At 42.5% G+C, this 22,477-nt stretch overlaps 1 protein-coding gene across 3 annotated transcripts in view; it reads right to left on the bottom strand.

The window, feature by feature from the left end:
* The window catches only part of LOC118447941 (uncharacterized), a 40,182-nt gene that overhangs the window by 13,641 nt on the left and 4,064 nt on the right, over positions 1–22,477 (bottom strand). For 2 of the 3 annotated variants that reach the window (XM_035880497.2, XM_035880498.2), the window contains exons 2-6: positions 11,830–12,829; positions 11,384–11,662; positions 10,934–11,251; positions 10,146–10,753; positions 9,473–9,961 (exon numbers count right to left, since the gene is read on the bottom strand). In XM_035880497.2, the coding sequence (XP_035736390.1) occupies positions 9,473–9,961; positions 10,146–10,753; positions 10,934–11,251; positions 11,384–11,662; positions 11,830–12,813 (2,678 nt within the window). In that variant the 5' untranslated portion in view covers positions 12,814–12,829. Of the gene's footprint in view, positions 1–9,472; positions 9,962–10,145; positions 10,754–10,933; positions 11,252–11,383; positions 11,663–11,829; positions 12,830–14,103; positions 14,166–17,281; positions 17,336–22,477 lie in introns of those variants that run through there. The other variant, XM_085663481.1, reaches the window with a different exon arrangement.

Genomic DNA, 22,477 nt, shown 5'->3' with positions numbered 1-22,477 from the left:
GTTGTATGTACGTACAACGTTAGGCGGGGTTATACCGTGATCGCGGGCGTATCTCAATTTGTATCCTAACGAAGTTGGATCCAGTCGGATATCGATACCATAGGTATCCTATCTTTATCTGCCAGTTGCCGTCTGGAGGGCATAAATCTCGTCGACGATGTTGTATAGAAGAAAGAAGCAACACGGAAGGAAAAAGAGAGAGATTGAGAGAGAGAGATAGAGAGACAGAGAGAGGGAGAGAGAAAGAGAGAGAGAAGGGGATAGAGTAGGGAGAGGAGGAATGTGCAATCACGTCGCGAAAATTCGTATAATTAAAATCGAGCCGGTTAGAGCTTCAAGGAGCGCAATGGTAGCGCAGAAAAGAACGGTGATCGGACGCGGCGTCATCGGACGTCCGCACTCGGGGTTAAGGATAATCGGTTGTGTACACGAAGAGAGCGCGCGGGATACGGAGTGACGTATAAGTTAATATCGGGCCCGATCGCTTCGAGATGAGAATTGCAGAGTCGGTGAAGCGATCGTGTAGTACGCGCGCGGAGAAAGAGGAGGAGAGGAAGAGGATGAGGAGGAGGAAGAGGAGGAAGGAGCGGATGGGAGCGAGCGAGCACGGGCATTAATTAAAAAGGTTGTGCATTAAAATGATTTGTTTTAATTGGCTGAACGCGCTGAGGTATTTATGGCCTCCTCGCTCTTTCGTTCCTTCATTCGTTTCTCCGTTCATTCGTTCTGTCGACCATCGACTTCTCTTTCTCTTTCTACTACTACTACTACTACTTTTTCTTCTTCTTCTTCTTCTTCTTATCCTTCTTCTTCTTCTTCTTCATCATCATCATCATCATCCTCTTCTTCTTCTTCTTCTTCTTCCTACCACTCTCGTCTTTTCTGCTGGTTCGAGTTCTCGCCCTAGTCCCCTCCGCCACTGACCTCTTCGATTATCTCGAAATCGGACGATCGTTCATCCGGAGGCCGACGCGAAGAGCTAAAAGGTGATTCTCTTTTGGCGGGAAGAACCGTGGAGCGCTTCATAAATATCCGCCCGCGACAAGTGGATCTTTATTACTACCCGTGATTTACGCGTGCCCTTCGTTGTGTAGTATTCTTTTCTATTCCACCTTCAAACCCATATCTCTTTCTCTCTCTCTCTCTCTCTCTCTCTCTCTTTCTCTCTCTTTCTCTATCTATCTATTTTCTTCTCTCTCTTTTTATCTTTCAAACAGAGAAGCTAGCATACATATGTAGGCGAATCGAAACACGTATGCAATGATTTATTGCCTCTTATCAAGAAAACGTCAAGTATCTCGAATGGGGATTGAACGATCGGATGGATCGTAAAAGGCTATCGGTATTATATTCGCTTGAGACTAGTAGAAGAAGAAGAAGAAGAAGAAGAAGAAGAAGAAAAAGTGGTAGTATACTAGTAGTAGTAGTAGAAGAAGACGAAGAAGAAGAAGCAACAGCAGAAGAAAGAATAAGAATACGAATAAAAAGAAGAAGAAGAAGAAGGTCGATGCGGGGATCAAGGCCTGGAAGGTGGACGTACGAGCGCGCCCGATGCAATTAACGAGGAGAGTCGCGAACTCACAGGAGGAAGGCCGAGAAGGAAGAAGCGAGGGGATACGAGAGAGGAATGGGGAGAAAGAAAGAGAGAGAGGGAGAGGAAGAGATAGGAGAAGGAGGAGGAGGAAGGGAGGAGTGATACTAGAAACGTTAATCCTTGGTGGAAGCCGGTGAACTCCGTAGTGGAGAACCGGTGGAGCTGCCAAGGTGGGTGGAATCGACGATTCCAAGGGACGATGGGCGAGGTGGGATCGTGATGGCTCGTGATGGCGGTGGTACGCTCATGGAACGATGCCGAAGAAGAGAGGAGGCCGGACCAAACTGAACCGAAGGTGATGCATGGCCGACGGTTCCTACGGCGGCCCTGCAGACGAAGAAATAAAGAATAAGAAGAATATCCGCTTCGCCAGCTCGAAAGCCGGCCCCCTGGAGCAAACGCTGTCATAACTCAATCCCACCTTCGTCGGTTTGTACGTCGGTCCGTACGTCCTTACATCCGTCCAGTATCTCCCCTCTCCCTTCTTTATCCCTTCTTCTCCATCTTCTTCATCTTCTTCTTCTTCTTCTTTTTTTTTCTCCTTCTTCTTCTTCTTCTTCTTCTTCCTCTTCTTCTTCTTCCTCTTCTGATTTGCTTTCCTTTTCTTCTAGTCTCGGCACTATACGATCCGATCGTATCTGAGGTTCGCAAGCCACGCTGGAGTCTTCCCAGTTGCATTCACTTCCAAAGTGAATCTTTTCGTAAAGAAAACTGAACCTTTTAACGTTTCTAATAATATTTCGTAACGTTTATAACGATCATTAATTTCTTTTTATCTTTATTTCTTCATGCTCGATCCAATCGTTTAATTCTTTCTTCGTCGTACATATGTCAATTTTATTTTTCGAAGAACTGCCGAAAAAGGAAATCGAATTTCGTCAACGTTTCGACCATCAAAAACGTATAAACCGTTTCGAAATGAACGATTCGTAATCGTTCAATGATTTATTTAAACGTTGCGAAACGAGATAAAGGCGTCGAGAGGAATCGTAAAATCGATTGCGTTCTGATCACGGAATTGATACATAAACGAAGAAATAAATCGACGAGATCATACGATCGGATCATCCTCGAAGGTTCTGCATCTCAATCGCCGACTCAATCGATAAATCGTACAATCGCGACGATTAATCGTCGTCGTAAATAATAGCCCGTCGATCGAGATATGTACGTGTACCAAGTTTTTTATTCTTTATTTTTTTTTTTCTATTTTGTTGCTTTTTTTCGTTTTTGTTGTTATTGTTTCTTTTTTTTTTTCTTTTTTTTTCAATTTTTGCGTGTAACACATAACGTCATGGAATAAGGCCGATTACAAAAATGAGGATTTTTGAGGATCAATGAGTTCGATCGTGATCATCATCCTAACAAAGAACAATTTTTCTCTTTAATTTTATGTTTTATTACTTGCTCGGTAATCTTTGAGAATGCGAATCGACGTTAGTGTAACAGTGATACATATTATCCCGAACGATTACAATCGGGAGAGATTATTCCGGTTATTATTGCGGCAATGCCAAAGCGTGGACGCGCGTGAAAATATGACGTAACGCGTACCGTTATTATTTACAACCGCTACAGAATCATAAACCAACTCCGATTTACGTTTACCGCACAGCTGAATAAGTAGCAACGACCGGTTTTACGAAGGCGACTTTAATTCACGGTCCACTTTAACTCGCGCTTTAACGTGTTCACACGACATAATCCGCGCGTCAAAATCTGTTTTAAAATTCAAAGTTACGCTATACGATGAGGTGTAGAGAGACGATGCGATCATGTTTCCACACACACACACACACATTCTCTCTCTCTCTCTCTCTTTCTCTCTCTCTTTCGGAAATCACGATAATTTCAACGCGAATTTTTAACTGCATCTACATAGCTAAAATAAAAAAAAGAAAAAAAAAACTAAAAGAAGAAGAAGTTCCAAATTATTTTTTGTCGCTTCGTGCATATACTTAATATTTTATCGTTCTACGAAAGAAGAAAAAAAAAAAAAAAAAAAAAAAAGAAAAGAGAAGGAAGAGAAAAAAAGAAGAAAAAAGAGAACTAAGATATTTTTATATTTTCTCGAAGTATTATAACATCTCGAAGCATTCCTTTTTCTTGAAGAATTTGTCAAGGACTCACAAATCGCAGCAAGAAATCCAAACGCGCGTTGCTTTCTGTCACGGGTGTGAAGCTCGTTAAGCGCGTACGTGACCACTCCGTGGAATAACTTGGAATTAACGCGGATCCTGATCGAAGTTCTCTCTCTCTCTCTCTCTCTCTCTCTCTCTCTCTCTTTCTTTCGCTCTCCCTCTTCCTCTCTGTCTCAGTCTCTCTATCTCTGTCTCTATCTTTTTTCCTCTCATCCTATCAAGTTGAGACAAACGGAAGAGAAGGAAATTTCGTCTCGTGTAAGGATACTGAGCGAGTAGTTCCGCATAGCCGCTGATGTTGGAAGTTTCGTGAAACCGTGTGAGAGACAGAGAAACAGAGATAGATAGAGATGGAGAAAGAGAGAGAGAGAGAGAGAGAGAGAGAGAGAGAGAGAGAGAGAAGAGAGAGACAGGATCTAGCTGCCGCGTCATGAAGATTAGGAGGGTGCTTTCGAGGGGTAGTAGTGGAGGAAAGTGGCGTCGCCTAGTGCTACCGTAGAAGACCGGCGAAGGGGTGGTTAACGCTTTGCAGCCGAGGCTCAGAATAAACAACAATATTATAACGCAAGCTTAATTGCGCCAGAGGGCTCGGTAACGGGCGCATAAATCGGGACAGTGAGAGAGAGAAAGAAAGAGAAGGAGAGAGAGAGAGAGCGCACACTCCAAACTCCGAGACTCTCTCTATCTCTCTACCTCTTTATGTCTTTCTCCGTCTCTCTAATTCTCTCTCTCTCTCTCTCTCTCTCTCTCTCTTCCTTTCTATCTCCCTTTCGTTTCCTCGTTCTCGTCCTGCACCATCCCCTGAATACGTAGAACGCTACTCCACCGAAGCACCTTCTCTCTCTCTCTCTCTCTCTCTTTCTCTCTCTCTCTCTCTCTCTCTATCTATTTATCTTTCTCTCTCGCTCTTGCTCTCAGAGTAGGATTCATTTACAATAAACATGTCGCTCGCTAATTTCGTCGGCGGAAAAGGAGGCATCTCCGGCAGGCTCGGCATTTTAACCGCGATCTATGTCGACGCCTCTTCCCCTCCGGGTAGAACGTCGTCGATTATACAGAAACCCGATAGTTCTCCCAATGGATTCGCAGATAAGGAAGAAAAAAGAATAAAGGAAAAGAAACGAACGAACTCGAATGTAAATCCTGAATTGTTAAGGAAAGGTAAGGCTAAAGATTTGTCCCTTGAAGTGAGGCTAGCGGATATTAAACCTTTATCTAGGCTGATTATGAATTTACATAAAGTATGTAGATACGTATATACGCACATACGTACGTATATATATATATATATGTATATATATATTATATTATATATATATATTATATTATATATATATTATATATATATATATATAATATAAAATTGCATGTATATATATATATATATATATATATATATATATATATATATAAAATTGCATGTATCCTATTTGACATTCCAGAAGACCGTTTGGTGGCAAAAGACAGGAGGTTCAGAGTCGAAAAATGTTGAGTTCGCGGAGGAGCTCGAGCGTAGGAAGCGCTGCGGTTTGGCGACGTTACCATCCGCGAGCGCGTGAAACAAGAACGGAGAAGCGAGAATGCAAAAGAAAAGAAAAGAGAGAGAGAGAGAGAGAGAGAGAGGGAGAAAGGGAGAGGGAGAGAAAGCGAAGAGTATAAAGAGTGCCAGAGGTGCATGCGGGTTTTGTCGAAGGTAGAGGTGCAGAGAACTCCGACTGAGCGAGAAAGTGGGAGAAAGAGGAAGATATCGCAAAAGAGAAAGAGAGAAAGAGAGAGAGAGAGAAAGAAAGAGAATGGGTACACGGTCCAAAGGGGTGGTGGAGATGACCAAACGAAGGGGGTAGTAGGATGGTTTGGCCGTTAGGTAGACGGTTACCAGCGAACGTCGGGTATATCTATGTGTCCTCGACCACAGGCCTGTTTTATTTTATGAATTGCAATATTTCAAGCGACAACTGGACTCGCGGGGCAGTCACCACTAAACTGTCTGCATACGGGGCCGTGCTTACCGCGTGCCATCGTACACCACAGTACGCGCACCATCGTCGCGCACGGCTACTATGCCAAAACGATGGCTGCTATGGGAAAGGAAAGGTGAAGTGAGAGAGAAAGAGAAAGAGAGACAGGTAGAGAAACACACGTACCCGCTCACACGGCACAAAGGGCATTGCGAGCGAGGGAGTCTTCCCACCCCCGGTTAGTCGAAGACTCCAGAGAGAGAGAGAGAGAGAGAGAGAGAGAGAGAGAGAGAGAGAGAGAGAGAGAGAGAGAGAGAGAGAAAGAGATATAGAGAGAGAAAGAGAGAGAAGGAGAAAAAAGCTTTCGTTCTGGCGACACTCTGTTGGACGTCCTACCCATTCGCTCCGAAAAAGAGGGAGAGCAACAGCCTCGCATTGTTCGTCGAGAGCATGCAGAATCCTCTTCCGTCTTTCTCCCTCTATCTTGCTCCTTGTCTTTTATCTTGGTTCGTTCGCACGCATACGGTAGGAAGGTTAGAGAAGAAGTAAGAAAAGGAGGAGGTGAGGATTTAGGGTGTCTACGGGGTGATCCGTAAAGACGACACCGTCCCTCGTTAGCAGCTAGAGGTGCAAGAGAATGGTAACGGTTAAGAAGACAATGGTGTCCCTGAACACACAATCAAGCCTACCCTCTACTAAACTCTCGGTCTTTCCATAGATACACTCCTACGTGATTCCTGTACTTTTCTATCTCTTTTTTTTTTCTTTTTCTTTTCTTTTTTCTACATCAAGCTTTTATACCAATATAAACTTAATAGAATCTAAAACTATAATGACAAAAACGAATATAATCGTACGATTGATTCTTTCGAAATAGATGAAAAAAAAGATAACGTCGTTTAAAATCAATTTAACCAACCTAAAGAAAAATCTTTCACGTTAGATAGGATAAATCAAAGGATTCTCGTAGAAATGAAAGCGAACGATGAGAGGACATTCGACGTTCGGAAGGAAGAAGCATGTGCATTAGAATTTCTAATCTTGAATCTATGCTCTTGCTTGGTGGAGGCTCTCGCATAGGACGATATTTATTCCTGTGGAAGAAGTAGCATCGCGTCCCGATGCTAAAGCATCCCGATGAACGCCACGGGCCGGCGAGGTTACGGCAATCTCACCCAGTATGCCTATCTGCACGGTGTTTACCTGACCAGGTACGAAGGAGGTGGACGCGCCATTACTGCTACGGAAGATAAAAGATACGCGCGCGCCACGCCGCGGTCCATATATGTAAATACCTCTGGGGAACGCGTGTACATGGCATACGTCGTGAAAGAGAGAGAGAAAGGAGGTAAGAGGGTTGGGATCGCGGCAAGGGACCGAGGGCAGTGCTGGAGGAGTAAGAGGTAGAGGAAAAGGAAGAGAAGGAGAAACGATGGAAGAGACGGAGAAGGGCGCGGGGGTGGCGAACCGAGCGAAACGTACGGTCAGTAACTCGCGTATGTAACATACTATCTTGAATATGCGCATACATCGCGAGCTGGTCGCGTATTCTGAGAATTGGGTAGGCGATCGGTTGCGCGGGAGCTGCCCGTCTCCTCGTAATTACCTTCTTTCTTTCTTTCTGGATCCCAGCCGCCGACCCTCTGCACGACCTTCTTCTCCCCTTACCCTACTTGCCCCTCTTTTGCCTTCCTCTCTTTCTTCTTCTTCTTCTTCTTCTTCTTCTTCTTTTCTTCTCTCGATTCCCCTCGATTCTACTCTTCTCTTCTTTTCTCTTTTCTTTTCTTTTCTTTTGCCAAAGAACACCGAACGAACTTACCATCTTCAATTCTTGCCACGCTTTGACACGTATTTTTCGTCTATACCTTTTTCCCCTTCTTTTTTAGTAACTATTGTAACCCCCGGGGTCTTTCTTCGAAAGCCATATAATGAACGAAGGACACGGTATTCCGTAGTCTTTGCCAAGAGAAATCAGGAGAACAGAATATACATACCTCTTACTTCCTACGATATCGAGAACAGAACATAATTTTCCAAGCGATACTGACAAGCTGATCTATGAAATGGCAGTTGAGAATGGTTTTCGAGATGGCGTGGGGCGAAATAGGGGATAGTGGTAGTGTACGCTCATTCTATGGGGTTGGATGATGTAATTCGTCGATTAAGTAGTTCATGGACTTTGAGAACTTTTCGATCTCGTACGCGTTGCTTTACGAAAATCGTATCTGACGTCGCCAGAACGAATATCACGTTACTCCTTTGCAATGGTATTTTCTTTATTATTATTATTATTATTATTATTATTAATATTATTATTATTATTATTATTATTATTATTATTATTATTATTATTATTATTATTATTATTATTATTATTATTTAATTTTTGTTTGTCGTTCTAAAAATCATCCTTCAATTTAAAATTCCAATTTCTAATCGAAATATATACGAGAAATCGTTCGTTTAATTCTCACCGGATAGAGCTCTTGTTACAAAGGTTACGTCTTACTTGTAATAGAACGTTGTAACAGGTAAGTTACACGGTACGGAGAGGAAAGAAAAGGGAAAGTGCGAAGTTCTTGAAAAGAGAAAGAGAACAATTGAAACGAAAAAGAAAGAGAGAAGGAGAAAAATAAAAAGAAAAAGGAAAAGGATAGAGAAAAGGTGTTAACATTTGCTTTATAGGGACCGCTCTAGAGGTGTAGCAATGCTTTAATACTTATGTCGACGTCGTGCAACGCGAACCGTCCAATGCGCGCGAGTGTGCAAGGGGAAGGCTAACACGAAGCAAGGCGTTCTCTAGCTGTGAGCTCCCACGTATAGGCGCCTACTTGAATACATTAGTATTAGAGATAGAAGAAGAACGAACGGGAAGAAGGAGGGCATGCATACATATATATATATATGTATGCACCTACTCGCGCGAGCGGCTCATAATGCAAGCCCGTTAAATACTAAAATGACCCACGCGGGCTTACAACCCGCTATGAGATGTTAATACGGGCCGCTGGCAAAGAGCCTCCCACCCTATCTTTCTCTATCTGTCTCTCTCTCTCTCTCTCTCTCTCTCTCTCTCTCTCTCTCTCTCTCTCCCTTTCGCTCTCTTTACTCGGTACGCTTCTATGTCTTCGCGTTTACTCCTCTTTCTTTTTCTCATATGTTCGAACGACTCTACTTGTTCGCTTTCCTTCTCTTTCTCCCTCCCTCTCTCTCTCTCTCTCTCTCTCTCTGTATTTCTCTCTCTTCTCCGTCGGCCAACGGATACGGTCCTTTATTTTATAGTTATGCAGCGAGGACACTTTTACTACGAGCGCGCGGGCGTTCCGCGGTTCAAACTCGCGACGAGGGCTTTTATTGTCGTACACTTTTTACTCCATCCGAATGCGCCACCCTTTATTTATAACGGGACTAGGTTACGATGGTCCGACGTGAACGGCCGAATATTGCTCGTCGTTAGTACTTACCGGTGAAGTTTAAGCGACGGTGACGATAATATCGGCCGCTTATCGTTTCCTTAAAGGATAACAAAATTCGATACTACCGATGTCGAATGAAAGAACGAGAAGGATATTAAGTCGATTCGTACGAATGATATACACCATAGAATAAATAAAAGATAAAAGTGTGTACCCGTAATAATTAAAATTCTAGTATGATATAAGGCACTTTGTAAAAAGCCTTTGTAACTTGACGAGATATATCCGATATACGGTAATTGTAATCCAATATGCGGATTGAAATGTTAGGAAGATCGAGATGTTAAAGATAATAGTACTTACTTGGTGTAAAAGGCATCATTACATTCCGAACAGATAAAACTTCTTCTTCGGTGAATCTCGTTCGGCCAACCAGCCATTGATACCGATGAGCAATTTCTTTGATGAGCATTCAAGTCAGATCTTCTTACAAATGTTACGTAGCATTTGGCACATGAAAATGGTCGTTCACCCGTATGACTTCTTATGTGATTCCTTAGGGATACTTTTGTGAAAGTTTTTTTACAGAGAGGACAACGATATTTAACGGTCGACTTGCCATTATTATCGTCCTCGTCTTTGCTCGATTGAACGGTGCCCGCATGAAGAGCCTCGTGAAATATCAATTCCGCTTGAGAATCCGTCGAGAAATTACAAGTTTTGCATTTCCACTCTTCCTTAATAACCGTCGATTTAGACTCGGTTTCTTCCTTTTTCTTGGTACACTTGTTGTCCCTGGTGTGTCTTGTTACATCTTGCGAAAGAGCGAAGAGTATTCCGCACTGTGGACACCTGCCAAAAAGTAATATTTGCAAATCAAGATAAGATGCAAGCCACTATCTATACGATTTTTTAAATGAACAGATACATATTTATGTAAAACAGTAAAGTAAAGTAAAGTAAAGTAAAGTAAAAGGAAAAAAAAAGGAAATAAAGAAAAAAATAAGTATCTAACTAACCGAAAAAAGAAACTCACCTGTGACATAAGTCAGGGTGTCTGCTGAGAAGATGATCTTTGTGTTTCGTAAGAGTCGATTGTTTCTCGTCGCAATGCGGACAATCTCGTAACATGCTCTTGGACTTCTCTTCGGTAACGGATTTTTGGGCTCTAACAATCTCTTTGTGTGCGGACGTTCTTCTATGAAGAACGGCTTCCTGAGCGGTCGCAAAGTTCATCGAGCAAAATGAACAAAAATAAGGCGTTGGTTGCGTGGAAACGGCCAATTCGTTCTTTTCCCTTTCCTTGTTAACGTGACAGGTTAACTGATGGCGTTGAAGTGATACCAAGGACCTCACGACTTGGGGGCACATGCTGCAAACGATACGCCGTTGATACTCGTCCGATGCTGTGAAGCTTTCCTTGTGTCCTGTCTCTTTGACGTGCAGTCGCAGCTGCAGATTATATCGGAATTGACGGTTGCAGCTGCTACAGGGCAATGCTTGTTGACGACTGATTACCACAGGTACCGAACCGTTCATCATAGAAACAACGTCACAATGACTCGTGCTTAATAAATGGGTTTCCATCGTTTCCCCATCCGCACACCAGAAATCGCAAGAACCACATCGATAGCTTCCACTGATCTGATTTACAATTTAAAGAAAATACTATCAGTATTGATTCGATAATCATGTTTAAAATAATAATCGAACGTTTCCATCGATACGTATACAGGAACTTATTATACCATATCTAATCGTATTCATTTGACGAAACGATATAAAAGAAAATATTAATTGAATTTTGTGAAAAACTTTTCTTACTTTTTCTAAGGTCCTGGAATGAAGATCCGAGCGCCAATGAAGCAAAAACGTTTCCTGAGTGTTGCAATAGAAACGACAAGAGGCACATTGAAATGGACACTGGCGAACTACGTTCGCCATGTTCTCCAAGAGAAACCGACGCGCCCTTGGACTTCGAGGATTTATTCCCGCCACGCGACAATGGTAATGGGAAAGCAAATGTTTACCCATTTGAGCTTTTCTCACGCGAGCGTGACACATCTCACAGGAGAGTACTTCTTTCTCCCTTTTACGAGGATTCTTCTTGACTTCTTTATCTTCAGATGTACGTTTGCTTTTCTATAAAAATATAGAGACAAGACTATACGGTTAAATCTCCATGATCAATATTGATTGTTAAAAATGAAATTATATAATGTGATAAGATAATAAATTGATAATAGAATAATTGTTGAAATCAATCGTTATTACCTCGGCTAGTGCGATTTGCCGTCGCGTTAATATTCTCCTTGCCGAAGTAGCGGCACGCGGTAGATGAACACCATCGTCGATTTCTCGAATGCTTCTCCGAGCGTGCAAATCAGAGAGAAGATGCCTGTTATAGACCAATCGCGACGCAAGCTTCCTACCGCAAGGATTGCACCAATATCCCGAGTCGATATCCGTTTGCGCACCCGGTATCCATTTTCCTCGCGTATGTTCTGGTGGTGGTTGTCCCGTTGTATTCTTCCCTTGATAATCCTCGACTTTCTGTTATAAACGTCGCAGATCGTTAATGGAAACTTTATTTTTGTCGCACAATCAAAGAAAAAAAAAAAAAAAGAAAAAAAACGCAAGTAAGATCGTTCTTGATCTGTTTGTCTTCCCTACGTCGAAAAAATGATCTCGCATCATTTTTTTTTTTTTCTTTTCTTTACCTGAGATGATTCAGTAGGTCTCCACTTGCCACCGGTATAAGTGGGCGGCGGATGTTCCGAATGTTGATCCTCTTCAACTTCAACCTCGTCGTCCTGTAACTGAGGTATACCTTGAGGAAGATCATTCAAGCCAGGCTTCCATTTTCCACCTGTATGACCTCTAGGTGGTCTTTCCTGATCTTCACCGTCATCGGACTCGGAATAAGATTCATCCTCGGCAAGATCCTCGTCTAATATATCATCGTCCGAATCAACGTCCTGCTGATATTCGAATTCTTCGTACCTGGGCAAATCCTTATTTTCATTATTTTCCACGAGATCGGCTAATATCGTATCGTCGAGCCATGTTTGATGATCCTGCTCTATTCTTGGATTTTCTTCTGGTCTTTTTCTATCGGCTTGTTTCGATTCAGTTACGAGACCTTCCAAAGAATTATCCGGCTCGTGTTTGATCGGAAAACTCGATCCTTCGATGTTCATCGTCGTATGTCTAATCGATTGATTCAATTTATTTGGACCTACCGTAGTTGCAGATTTATTGGCGGTGGAGGTGACGATATCCGGGAACCCAACGAAAGACGGAATGCAAAGATGTTCCTCGGAATCGTCCAAGTCGGTATCACCGGGTAACATACTGTGAAGTTTTTCTTTGGAATCCTCGGTATCCGGTTGATTCTTCTGTCCCTTCTTTCGGCGTTCGTTCTTCTTGTATTTTCTGTTACTCTCTAATAGAGTATTCGTACGTCTGGGATTCGATTTCGAGCTACTTTGTAATTCCAACGAACTGAAGAAAGCATCCGCGTTCAGTATCTCAGGATAAGAGACCGTAGTTGGCGTTGATGGGGATTCTCGTGCGGTTTCTGCTTTCTCATCTGGCGGACGGCATCCTGATTGACGATGACGAACGTAATTTTCCAATCCGTGTATCGTCAAGTGACACTTGATGCAAAAGTGTGTGTCGTCGTCATCCTCGTAACCTTCCATCGTTCATCGACGAACGCTACGACAACCATTCCGTTAATCATCCTTTTAATAGTCCCCAACTAAACTCTACTTATTCTTTCGCTCCCTCCGCGTAGTTTACTTTCAAACGCGATAACGGTGTGTTACATCGCACGACTCGATTCCCAACTATGATCATCCCTGGCGATCCATTTGCATAGAAAGTATTTAGCAACTGTGAACGCGTAATAAGCACGTACTACTTACTTTAATCGTTCCAATTATTTCAAACAACTTTTCCCGGGGTATATTCGCGTTATCTCGATTAAAAATTTTCAAAGAGAACGTAGCTAGAAGGAAAGGCTTTCTCTCTCTGTCTCTCTCTGTCTCTCTCTCTCTCTCCCTCTAGTCCTTTTCTAGTCGAGAAGAAATTCTTCGATCGTCTCTCTTCGACTCGGTACGAGTTAAATTGTTCCAATCAAGGGAAAATGAAAATGCGGACGAAAAAGATGGTGAAAAACGAAAAGGATGATAAAAAACGCGAAAGAGACGCGGAGAAAGGAGTAAAGAGAAGCGCGTTAGCGAACCGCAGCGGGCAAATTGAAGGACCGATATTCGCAGAACAGAAGGGAAACAAGTTGACGCTTCGTACGGGCTTTGGGGGGGTAGGAAGATCGGTCGATGCCGCTTGGCCGTTATTCGGACGACGACACTTCGCCTCCCAGTTCCTCTCTTACCCCTCGCTCTCGGCCTCAAGCAACCCCTCACTCCTCGGCAACCTCCGCAAGCCGTCCTTCGCCACCTTCACCTCCCGCCAACCCTCCTGTGTTGCGCCCTTTCTCCGCGAGCCACCCCCGCTTTACAAAGTCTGTGAACCGGGAGCGACCTCCTCTCTCCTACCTACGTCTCGCGTCTTATTAAGCTAACAGAGAGAGAAAGAGAGAGGGAGATAGAGATAGAGAGAAGTATCGAATGAAATTTTCATCTTGCAATCCTCGAAACACGTTCTCTTTGTCGGCCTGATCGACGCGAGTGTATTTGTATATTCGCGCTAATCGTACTCGCATGCATATTCCCCTATACTTTCTAATTATTCTTGAAAGAAAATCTGAAAATTATTATCGCGTTGGTTGATACGCGTTCGTAACAATTGAATGTACACGTTGACGCGATAATATTCCATGGAAAGATCCCCTTTCGACTATATTATTATTCTCAAAGAGACAAAGAAAAAAGATAGATGGAAAAGAGATAAAGATCGTAAAATTTTTTTTATGCAGGTATTAAGATTCGCAATTTTTTATTTGATTAATTACAATCGTAATGACGTACTTCGATCGTTTTTGCGTAATCGTTGTCGAACGTTCTCCGTGTGTCGTCGCTCGAACAAAAGACTTTCAAATGGAACGTATTTGTAGATATCGTGTTATACGAAAGGGACAACGCTCGGGGAAGAGGAGAGTAGAGAAGCGAGAAGGGAAACGAGAAGGGTGTTCTCGGGAGTCTACCGCGGAGAACTGACGCGTGCGCCACCAAACTTTCTATCCCCTTACCGCGTTAAGTTCAGTCGATATGTATTGTCACTTTAAAACCCACCCCTGCTTTCACGGCGATGCATACAGAAGGACTATTCGAGAATCGGAACGTCTTTTTACTCGTGATAAAAACCACCCGATTTATCGGTTTAATCAAGCGCAATGTGAACAACAAATCGTGCAAATATTTACAACCTAGATAACGTTGCAAGATACTCGCTCGACGAAAATCTTATTTGTTGAAAAGGAAAAGGAAAAAGAAAAGGAAAAAGAAACAAAAAAAAGAAAACAAATAAAAAAATTCCTGTCCAAAAGAGACTCTGTCCCTCATCTTTCTATCTTTGTTTCTCTCTCTCTCTCTCTCTTTCTTTCTCTCTTCGTTTGTTAATCGTACAGAGATTAGATCCGAAAAGACACGATCATTCTTCTCTCGATTGCTTCGACAATTTCTCTCTCTCTCTCTCTCTCTTTCTTTCTCTTTCTCTTTCTCTTTCTCTTTCTTTCTCTTTCTCTCTCTCTCTTTCTTTTTCTCTCTCATTTGCTCGCAAATATTATTATATATCTACAAAAGGTCTGATACGTGTTCGAACGCGTATAAACGAAATAAAAGGGGGAAGACGAAATTTCGTCGGGATTACGAGCCGCGTCCCGATATGAGGAGATATTTGGAAAATTGGAAGGATCGTTCGTGTGTACGGGATCTGGACGAGTGTTCTGCCCGTTTACATCGGGATAACGTTTCGAAGCGAAGCGTGTTAGTTAGATAGGGGTATGGTGGAGTGGTAGGGGTGGAGAAAGGGATAGGGGGATGGATGGATAAAACGAGCCGGATGGATCTGCCCTGAGATTTACGAGTATTTGTCGAAAAAACAAAGAGAGCCGTTAATTGGCCGGTGGTTCGCGAACAACACCGGAGAAGTCGATACGTCAATATGATATCCAATGTTGACGTATCGCGTTCGAACGACCGAGCGAAAGAGCAGAGAACCTCTCGGTAACCAGTCATAGTAGTAGCATTATCGTTGTTCTCTGTTGATCGACGATGGCCCGGCCATGATGACCAATTCCTTTCATTACGGATCCATTGATAGAAAAAAAAGTTGGAGCACCTGCTTGAGCCGTTGTTCATTCCTCGGTTTGATCCTCGCGAACTAAGCTTTTCAAGACGCTTTTCCAAGAAGCGCGAGAAGTAATGGCACGGCACGTCGACGTGGTCACCTAGCGATCCATCCAACAACGCCGGAGAGAAGCGAGGCGAAGGGTGGAAACTTGTTGAACGCGCGAGAAGTAGACGAATTTCTCCGTGCTTCGAGGGATCCCTCGTGCGAAAGAGAGAGAGAGAGAGAGAGAGAGAGAGAGAGAGAGAGAGAGAGAGAAAGAGAGAGAGAGAGAGAGAGAGAGAGAGAGAGAAACAGTACGATAAGGAAGACGAACGTTTACAAGAAAATCCGCGACTACCCTTTTTCTACAAAAGCAAAGAGAGGAAAAGAAAAAAAGGGATATGAAATGAATGATTGATTTTTTTTTTTTTACTTTTTCTTTTTCTTTTTTTTCTCTTCTCTTCTCTTCTTTTCTTTTCTTTTTTATTCATTTCTTATCTCGTCTTATCTTTCTCTCTGGATATTGGTCGTGTCGATATCAAAATAAAAACATATCCCTCTCGAACGTAATTTCTGTTGTTTCTTTTTCAATGTAATCAGGATAACATTAAATTCCCTACGAATAAGATCGAACGTTCTATTTTCGAGCCCCTCCTGGACATCGTTTCTAATCCGATCGGAATGATCGAGAATTTCCTGTTCTTCCCGCTCTTTAATAATCGTCACGATGTACGATAATCAAGACGGACCCTCAGACACGAGAGATAAGTAAGGAAGGAAGGAAGGAAGGAAGGAAGGAAGGAAGGAAGGAATGAAAGAAGGAAGAAAGGATGGAAGAAAGAAACGAACTTTCTGCCCCTACCCGAGACACCATCGTCAAAATCGAAGGTCTGAGTCGGTGAAAAGGAGGAAAAAGAAAAGCAAGAAGAAGAAGATGAGAGGAATCCTTATGGGACTCGTCGAACGAAATTAGACGATCCCGATCCTACCCTGCACGAGCACCCAAGACTCTATTCCATCTTCTTTCTTTCTCTCTCTCTCTCTCTCTCTCTCTCTCTCTCTCTCTCTCTCCCTCTCTCTCACGAATTAAAGACTCAACAAGATTCCACAGGACCTGAAGGACCTACATCTAATCCGAAGCTTGTTGTTTCGTTATAAGCAAAATGTAATTAACTCCGAAAGATTATTAAGGAAATGAAATAACGATGTAAATAATTTCGAGCGTCGAATATTACAAAGAGGTAAAAAGGAAAAAAAAAAAAAAAAAAAAAGAGAAATAGAATAGCCCGGTGGACATATCAATCTGATGTAGACGAGTCAGCGTTGTCTTGAAAGGGTTGAAAAGAAAAAAAAAGAAAGAAAGAAAAAAGCAAAAGCAAGTATATTATCCTTCCTTCAATCCTTCTCTTTTTCCTTCTTTTACTTCCTGTTTCGTCCTCTCGATATCTCGATAGCCTCGGAGCAAAATCCGTAAGAGCGAGTCTGTCGCTTCATCCGGTAATACGGAAGGATTCGGAAGCTGTAGTAAGGTGAGCACACGGCTCGTGCGAGCGTCCGGTGAACGGAGGGTTGGCCATCGTATCGTAGAAGTGGCTAGTCGAGCGTATAGAGAGAGAGAGAGAGAGAGCGAGAGAGAGAGAGAGAGAGAGAGATGCCGAAGGTAGTGGCAAGGGGTAAGAAGGGTATAGGGGATGGATGCAAGGTCCGGGGAATATTGAGCCGCTCCGTTAATGTTTATAACGACGTTAGACGTTGGTGTCCCCGCTGGGTGGCGTGCGAGCGGGCTCGTGTGCGTGAGCGTGTGTAGGTGCGATAAGATAGGTGGTAGGTATAGGTGCGGGGAGAGTTGGAGGTGGGTTCACCTCGGCTCTGTACCCTCTCACGAGTCTGTCTCTCTTTTTATCCCCTCTCTTTCGGCTTCTCAGCGCCGGCAAGAGCAGTAGTAGCGGCGGCAGCAGGACAGGAACTGACATAAGCGGCCGGGTGTGTATGTAGAGCACGTACTCGGGGGCTCTCCAGTTCGACGGAGTAGGTGGAGGATGAGGAGGAGGGCTGAGAGGCAAAGGGTGGGCTGCATCCTAGCAGTGGGACGAGGGAGCCTCTGTCTAATCGATGCCGCGGCGGTGCGCGCTCGCCCCGCTGGCTATTACGCACCTTAATGTCCTTTTCCCTCGTCCCCTCCGCCCTCCCGTCTCTCCACAACTCGCTCTTCCTCGCTCACTCTCTCGTTCGTTCGTTCGTTCGTTCGTTCGTTCGCTCGTTCGTTCGTTCGTTCGTTCGTTCGTTCGTTCGTTCGTTCGTTCTTCGTTCGTTCGTTCGTTCGTCCGTTCGTTCGTTCGTTCGTTCGTTCGTTCGTTCGTTCGTTCGTTCGTTCGCTCGCTCGCTCGCTTGGCCACCCACCACCTTCGACGGCGCGCCACCCTGCTGCTGCTGCTACTGCCACTGCCTCACCCCTTGCGCGTTTCCCTTCTTCTATGTCTTTTCCTATTCCTTTTTCTCTCTTTCTCTTCAATCCCTTCTCCCTTTACTCTCTTCTCCCACATCTCGGTCAGCTATCCTTTTCCCACTTCGCCGTCTCCGACTCTGTCTATTTCTCCCGATGCGCCCGCGATAGAGATCGAGAGAGCAAGAGAATTCAAGAGTGAGTGAGAGACAGGCAGAAAGAGAAAGAGAGTGGGAGGCGGCCATGACACGTGTCAATCTACCGCAGACGCCCGATCGATACCGACGGACCTCGGCTTCTCTCTGCGTTCCCCCACCTCCTCCTTCTTCTCCTCCTCCTCCTTCCTTCGCCCTACCTACGTCGAAACCTTTCCCTCGTCCCTCGCTACCCCCTCCTCCTCCTTCTCATTCTCTTCCTTCTTACCCTCTTCGTGCCTCGCTACTTCCCTTCTCTCTCTAATGCCAACGCTCCTATACACACCGACACTCGACCCCTGACCTCCTGCCTCCGTCACAAAGAGACTCGCGCCTCGCGCGATCCTCCTCATTCTCATCCTCGCTATTTTTCTTTCACATATTTCGACCGATTTTCTCGAACGATGGAAAAATTTTCAAAAAGCTTGATTCGATCGGTCAGTGCTTCTTGAAATCCTACGCACGACCCTCGTTTTCCTTCTTTTTTTGCTTGCAAAGTTTAAACGATTTTCTTTGCTCCTCTTTCCATCTCTTTTCCCTTATTCCATGCTCGCGAAAAAAAAAACATAAATAGCTCGCGTCCTTTTTCCTCCGTCGATTTTGGCCATCGAAGTTCGATCAATCAAATCTTCGTACAATTTGTATTAAATTTCGTGGATACGTACAAATTCATTAGTTAAATTCTCAATGCAATTCGATGATCTTTAAAAGTCAACTGATCATTGTCGTCACGTTCGTTACTTACGATCACGTTTATATGCAGAGCCATATATTATTATATTTGTTAGGTGAAACTTAGTAAATTTTCGCCATTGCATCGCGATAGAATGTTAGGTTAATATTTTCTAATAGTTCGACCGTGTCTGTGCCTCCCAGGTAGACTTTGACTGCAAACGGGTTAATATCTTTTTATGAGATATAAAATATAGATTATATGGTACAACTTTAAACTTCCCTCGTTTGAAGAAACTTTTACGAGTAAGCGAAGGTAAAAGACGCCTCTTCGCATTTTCTTCCCGCGATCGATGAATCCGATGGACTCGGTGCAAATTTTTCTTTTATTTGCCACACCGTATCTCGCGCTTTCTATAGTAAAACTCCGCGCGCGCGAATCACGTAGAAGAAAGAGAGTGGGAGACAAAGAGAGAAAGAGAGAAAGAGAGAGAGAGAGAGAGAGAGAAAGAGAGAAAAAAAGGAGGAGAGAAATCGTACTATTCTTGACCATCCTTTCTATCCGTAACCGGCCCTCGATAGAGTCGTAAAACTTTTATTTCGACCTAACGAGCGTGTAACGCTTATTTATAACTCCGAGAGAAGAACGAGTAGCAACTATTCCGACGATTTAAGCACTCCTTGCCCGTACGCTTTACCCCCGTACGTTTAAAGCTTTCCACCGAAAAGTAACATAAACGTGATAAATAGCTTCGCGAAAATAAAAGTATCGCGATGTAATTCAATGTTGGAATACAGTGAGTGTCACTGTCTCGCGTTACAATTTTTAATCGATTCTTCGTCGATGATACCGATGTTTATCGATCGTAAGAATGAACCACGCTAAACGATCGTAAAAAAAAAAATATTTATATATATATATATATACATATTTTGCTTTAATTTAGTGAATTAAAGCAGGAATGCAAATATTTTTCGATTTCATGGCAATGATGAATAATGTATCGATGTAGTATAAAGGTAGTGAAGTGCACATGGTAATTCTCTCGATGAATATCGATATCTTTTTGTTATTGAAAATATTTTCTATTTGTTGAGAGATGACGGTGTATATATATGGTTGTGGTGGGGAGGGAGAAAATACTCTGGAAATAAAGAATTATTTTTCAAAATTCGAGTGGACTACTTCTGAACAGTTGAACTATCTCTTCGTAGACATTTCTATTCTTTCCTACTTCTCCCTACTACTTTAATCTTTCGAAAAACGGATAATTTATGACCGTGGTCCTTAGAAAAAAGGAAAAAAAAAGAAAAAAATGTAGCGACGTACTTTCGAGGTTTCTCACGACTCTCACAAGATAGTTTCAGTCGAAGAAAGTAAGTACGTCCTTGAAAATGCTCGTAATGGGCTAACTGTAGTGGCCAGACGGAAGATTACTTTCTATTTTGCCGTAGGTAATTCATGGCATATGCATTTTTTTTTTCCTTTTTTTCTTTCGTTCTTTCATCCGACTAAAGATGAAACGTGAAGAAGAACAACGATATTTTTCCGACCTGGCATTTCGATGATTCTCGAGTAATGAAATCCTGTAAAGTACTAACGACAACATCGAGCCGCATTATTTATTGGCCATATTTCACAAAGCACCCGAGTTTATTAGGACAAATGAACATTCTCGCGTTACGCTTTCAGAAAAACAGAAACAGAGGCGGCAAGCGGCACGAAAAAATAAATGTAACGCCTGTACAACAGGCACGCACAATTCAATTTGGCAACAAACGTGAAATATTTAACGGATGCCAATCGACGTCTGTAAACTATTTCGTATACTCGATTTTTTACTCCAAATTTATGGGCATAGGAAGTGAAACGTCGATATATACGTGGAGATCTATTTTCAAACGTTTGCATTTCGCGTATCTATACTCGCTAAACGTTTTTCGCGTATACACGCCACCGCCCACGCGCCGATGGACCCGATGCGAACCTAGACGCGCTGAGATTTAAAGCTACACCATCTTACAGATACTACTTTTTATACATAGCATATATACATAGCACAACATACTGGCCGAACGATCGCCACGTCACGACCTTCGAAAGCGTACACAATTTTGTAATGTTGTGCCGTCCCTGTCACGGAATAAATCAAATTATAAATATTAGCATTCCTAAATAACGAATTAAAAGGAAAAGAAAATCTATAGGTAAATATTTGATCGTAATAAATAGTAAGCTCTGGATTAGTTAAGTACATAGAACTATTCTTGATAAGCGTTGATAATAATATATTTCGATCGACTTGAGAAAAAACTTCTCTTTCTTCAAAGAATAAATTATAAAAAAAATCGTACGAACGTATATCAACACGTCACAAGCTTCAAAAGGATAGATAAGTTCATAACACTGTGATGTTACAAAATAAATAAAATTATAAATATTAGCGTTTGTAAATAAGGAATTAAAACGAAAAGAAAATCTATAGGTAAATATTTGAAATAGTAAGTAATAAATACGATACATACAAGAACTATCGTTGATGAGCGTATATAACGAAATAATTCAAACTGCTTAAAAATATACTTTCTCCAAAAAATAAACAACAAAAAATCGTGTACGGATGTATCGACGTGTAATCGTTGACAATTTTATAACTCTGTAATGTCGTCTCTGTCATTGGAAAAAATAAAACTAGAAATATTAATGTTTATAAACAACGAATAGAACGGAAAGGAAATCTACTATATATCGTAATAAGTATTACACGTCTAAATTGGATTAATAAATATAATACAAATATAGTAAATACGTAGTCGATAAGCGTATATAACGAAATATTTTAATCGATAATTTGAGAAACGTCGTTTTCTCGAAGGAACGAATAAGCAATAAAAAAAAAAAAAAAAGAAAGAAAGAAAGAAAGAAATAAAAAAAAGAAAACATTCTTTAACTCGTCATCTCTTCGAGATTTCGTGTCGACGCGTTCTAATCTCGGACGGTCCCGTATTTGAACCGGAATCGGGCAAAATCGGTGACGGATTTAAACGATTATAAGTATGCATAGAATTATAGATGAACGATGTCGTACGAAGAGAGCTCGGACGTGCGATAGACGGTGACGACGATATCTGTCGGACTAGAGAGAACCGTAGAAAGTGGTGCGTTGTGGTACTTTATTTTACGAGATGCACTTATTTCGGATCCCGCAGGGAGACTACTACTACACTATAGAGAAACGAAATGTTCCACAAGGAAGATACTAGGCTAGGGAGGGGTTTGAGACGAGGAGGGTCGGCTTGTGCACTGACCCACATTGTCGTTGCATAACGGGACGCCTTGCGAAATATTCGCAAGTTTAGTACCTCCGGGCGCGTCCACCGACGACGCGGCAACGCTCGTAAAAGGAAACCCCGCGGCTATACCCCCTCTCTTCTACGTGACAGAAGATACTCTCGCTCGCGAATCCAACCTCCCCCAAGTCGATCTCTGACCGCACGCACGCACGCACGCACGCACGCACGTCACCATTTTTTTCTATTTCTTAGTTAATTATCCTTCCTCTTTTATTTTTATATTTTTCCTTTTTTTTCCTTTTTCTTCCTCTCATTTTTATTGTATTGTATTCTTTTCTTCTTTTTCTTTCTTTCTCTTTTCTATTCTCCATTGTTTGTTTTTGGCCATCTGCAAAACTTTGCGTTTCAAAATGTTCGTTCTTTGGATCAATCATCGAAACCTCATACTTTTCAACGATTATTCTGTAT

Source organism: Vespa mandarinia, chromosome 22, assembly GCF_050613455.1.
Source record: "Vespa mandarinia isolate Hongniang chromosome 22, ASM5061345v1, whole genome shotgun sequence".
NCBI classification, from domain to species: domain Eukaryota; kingdom Metazoa; phylum Arthropoda; class Insecta; order Hymenoptera; family Vespidae; genus Vespa; species Vespa mandarinia.
This window is presented reverse-complemented; position numbering and strand designations above follow the sequence as displayed.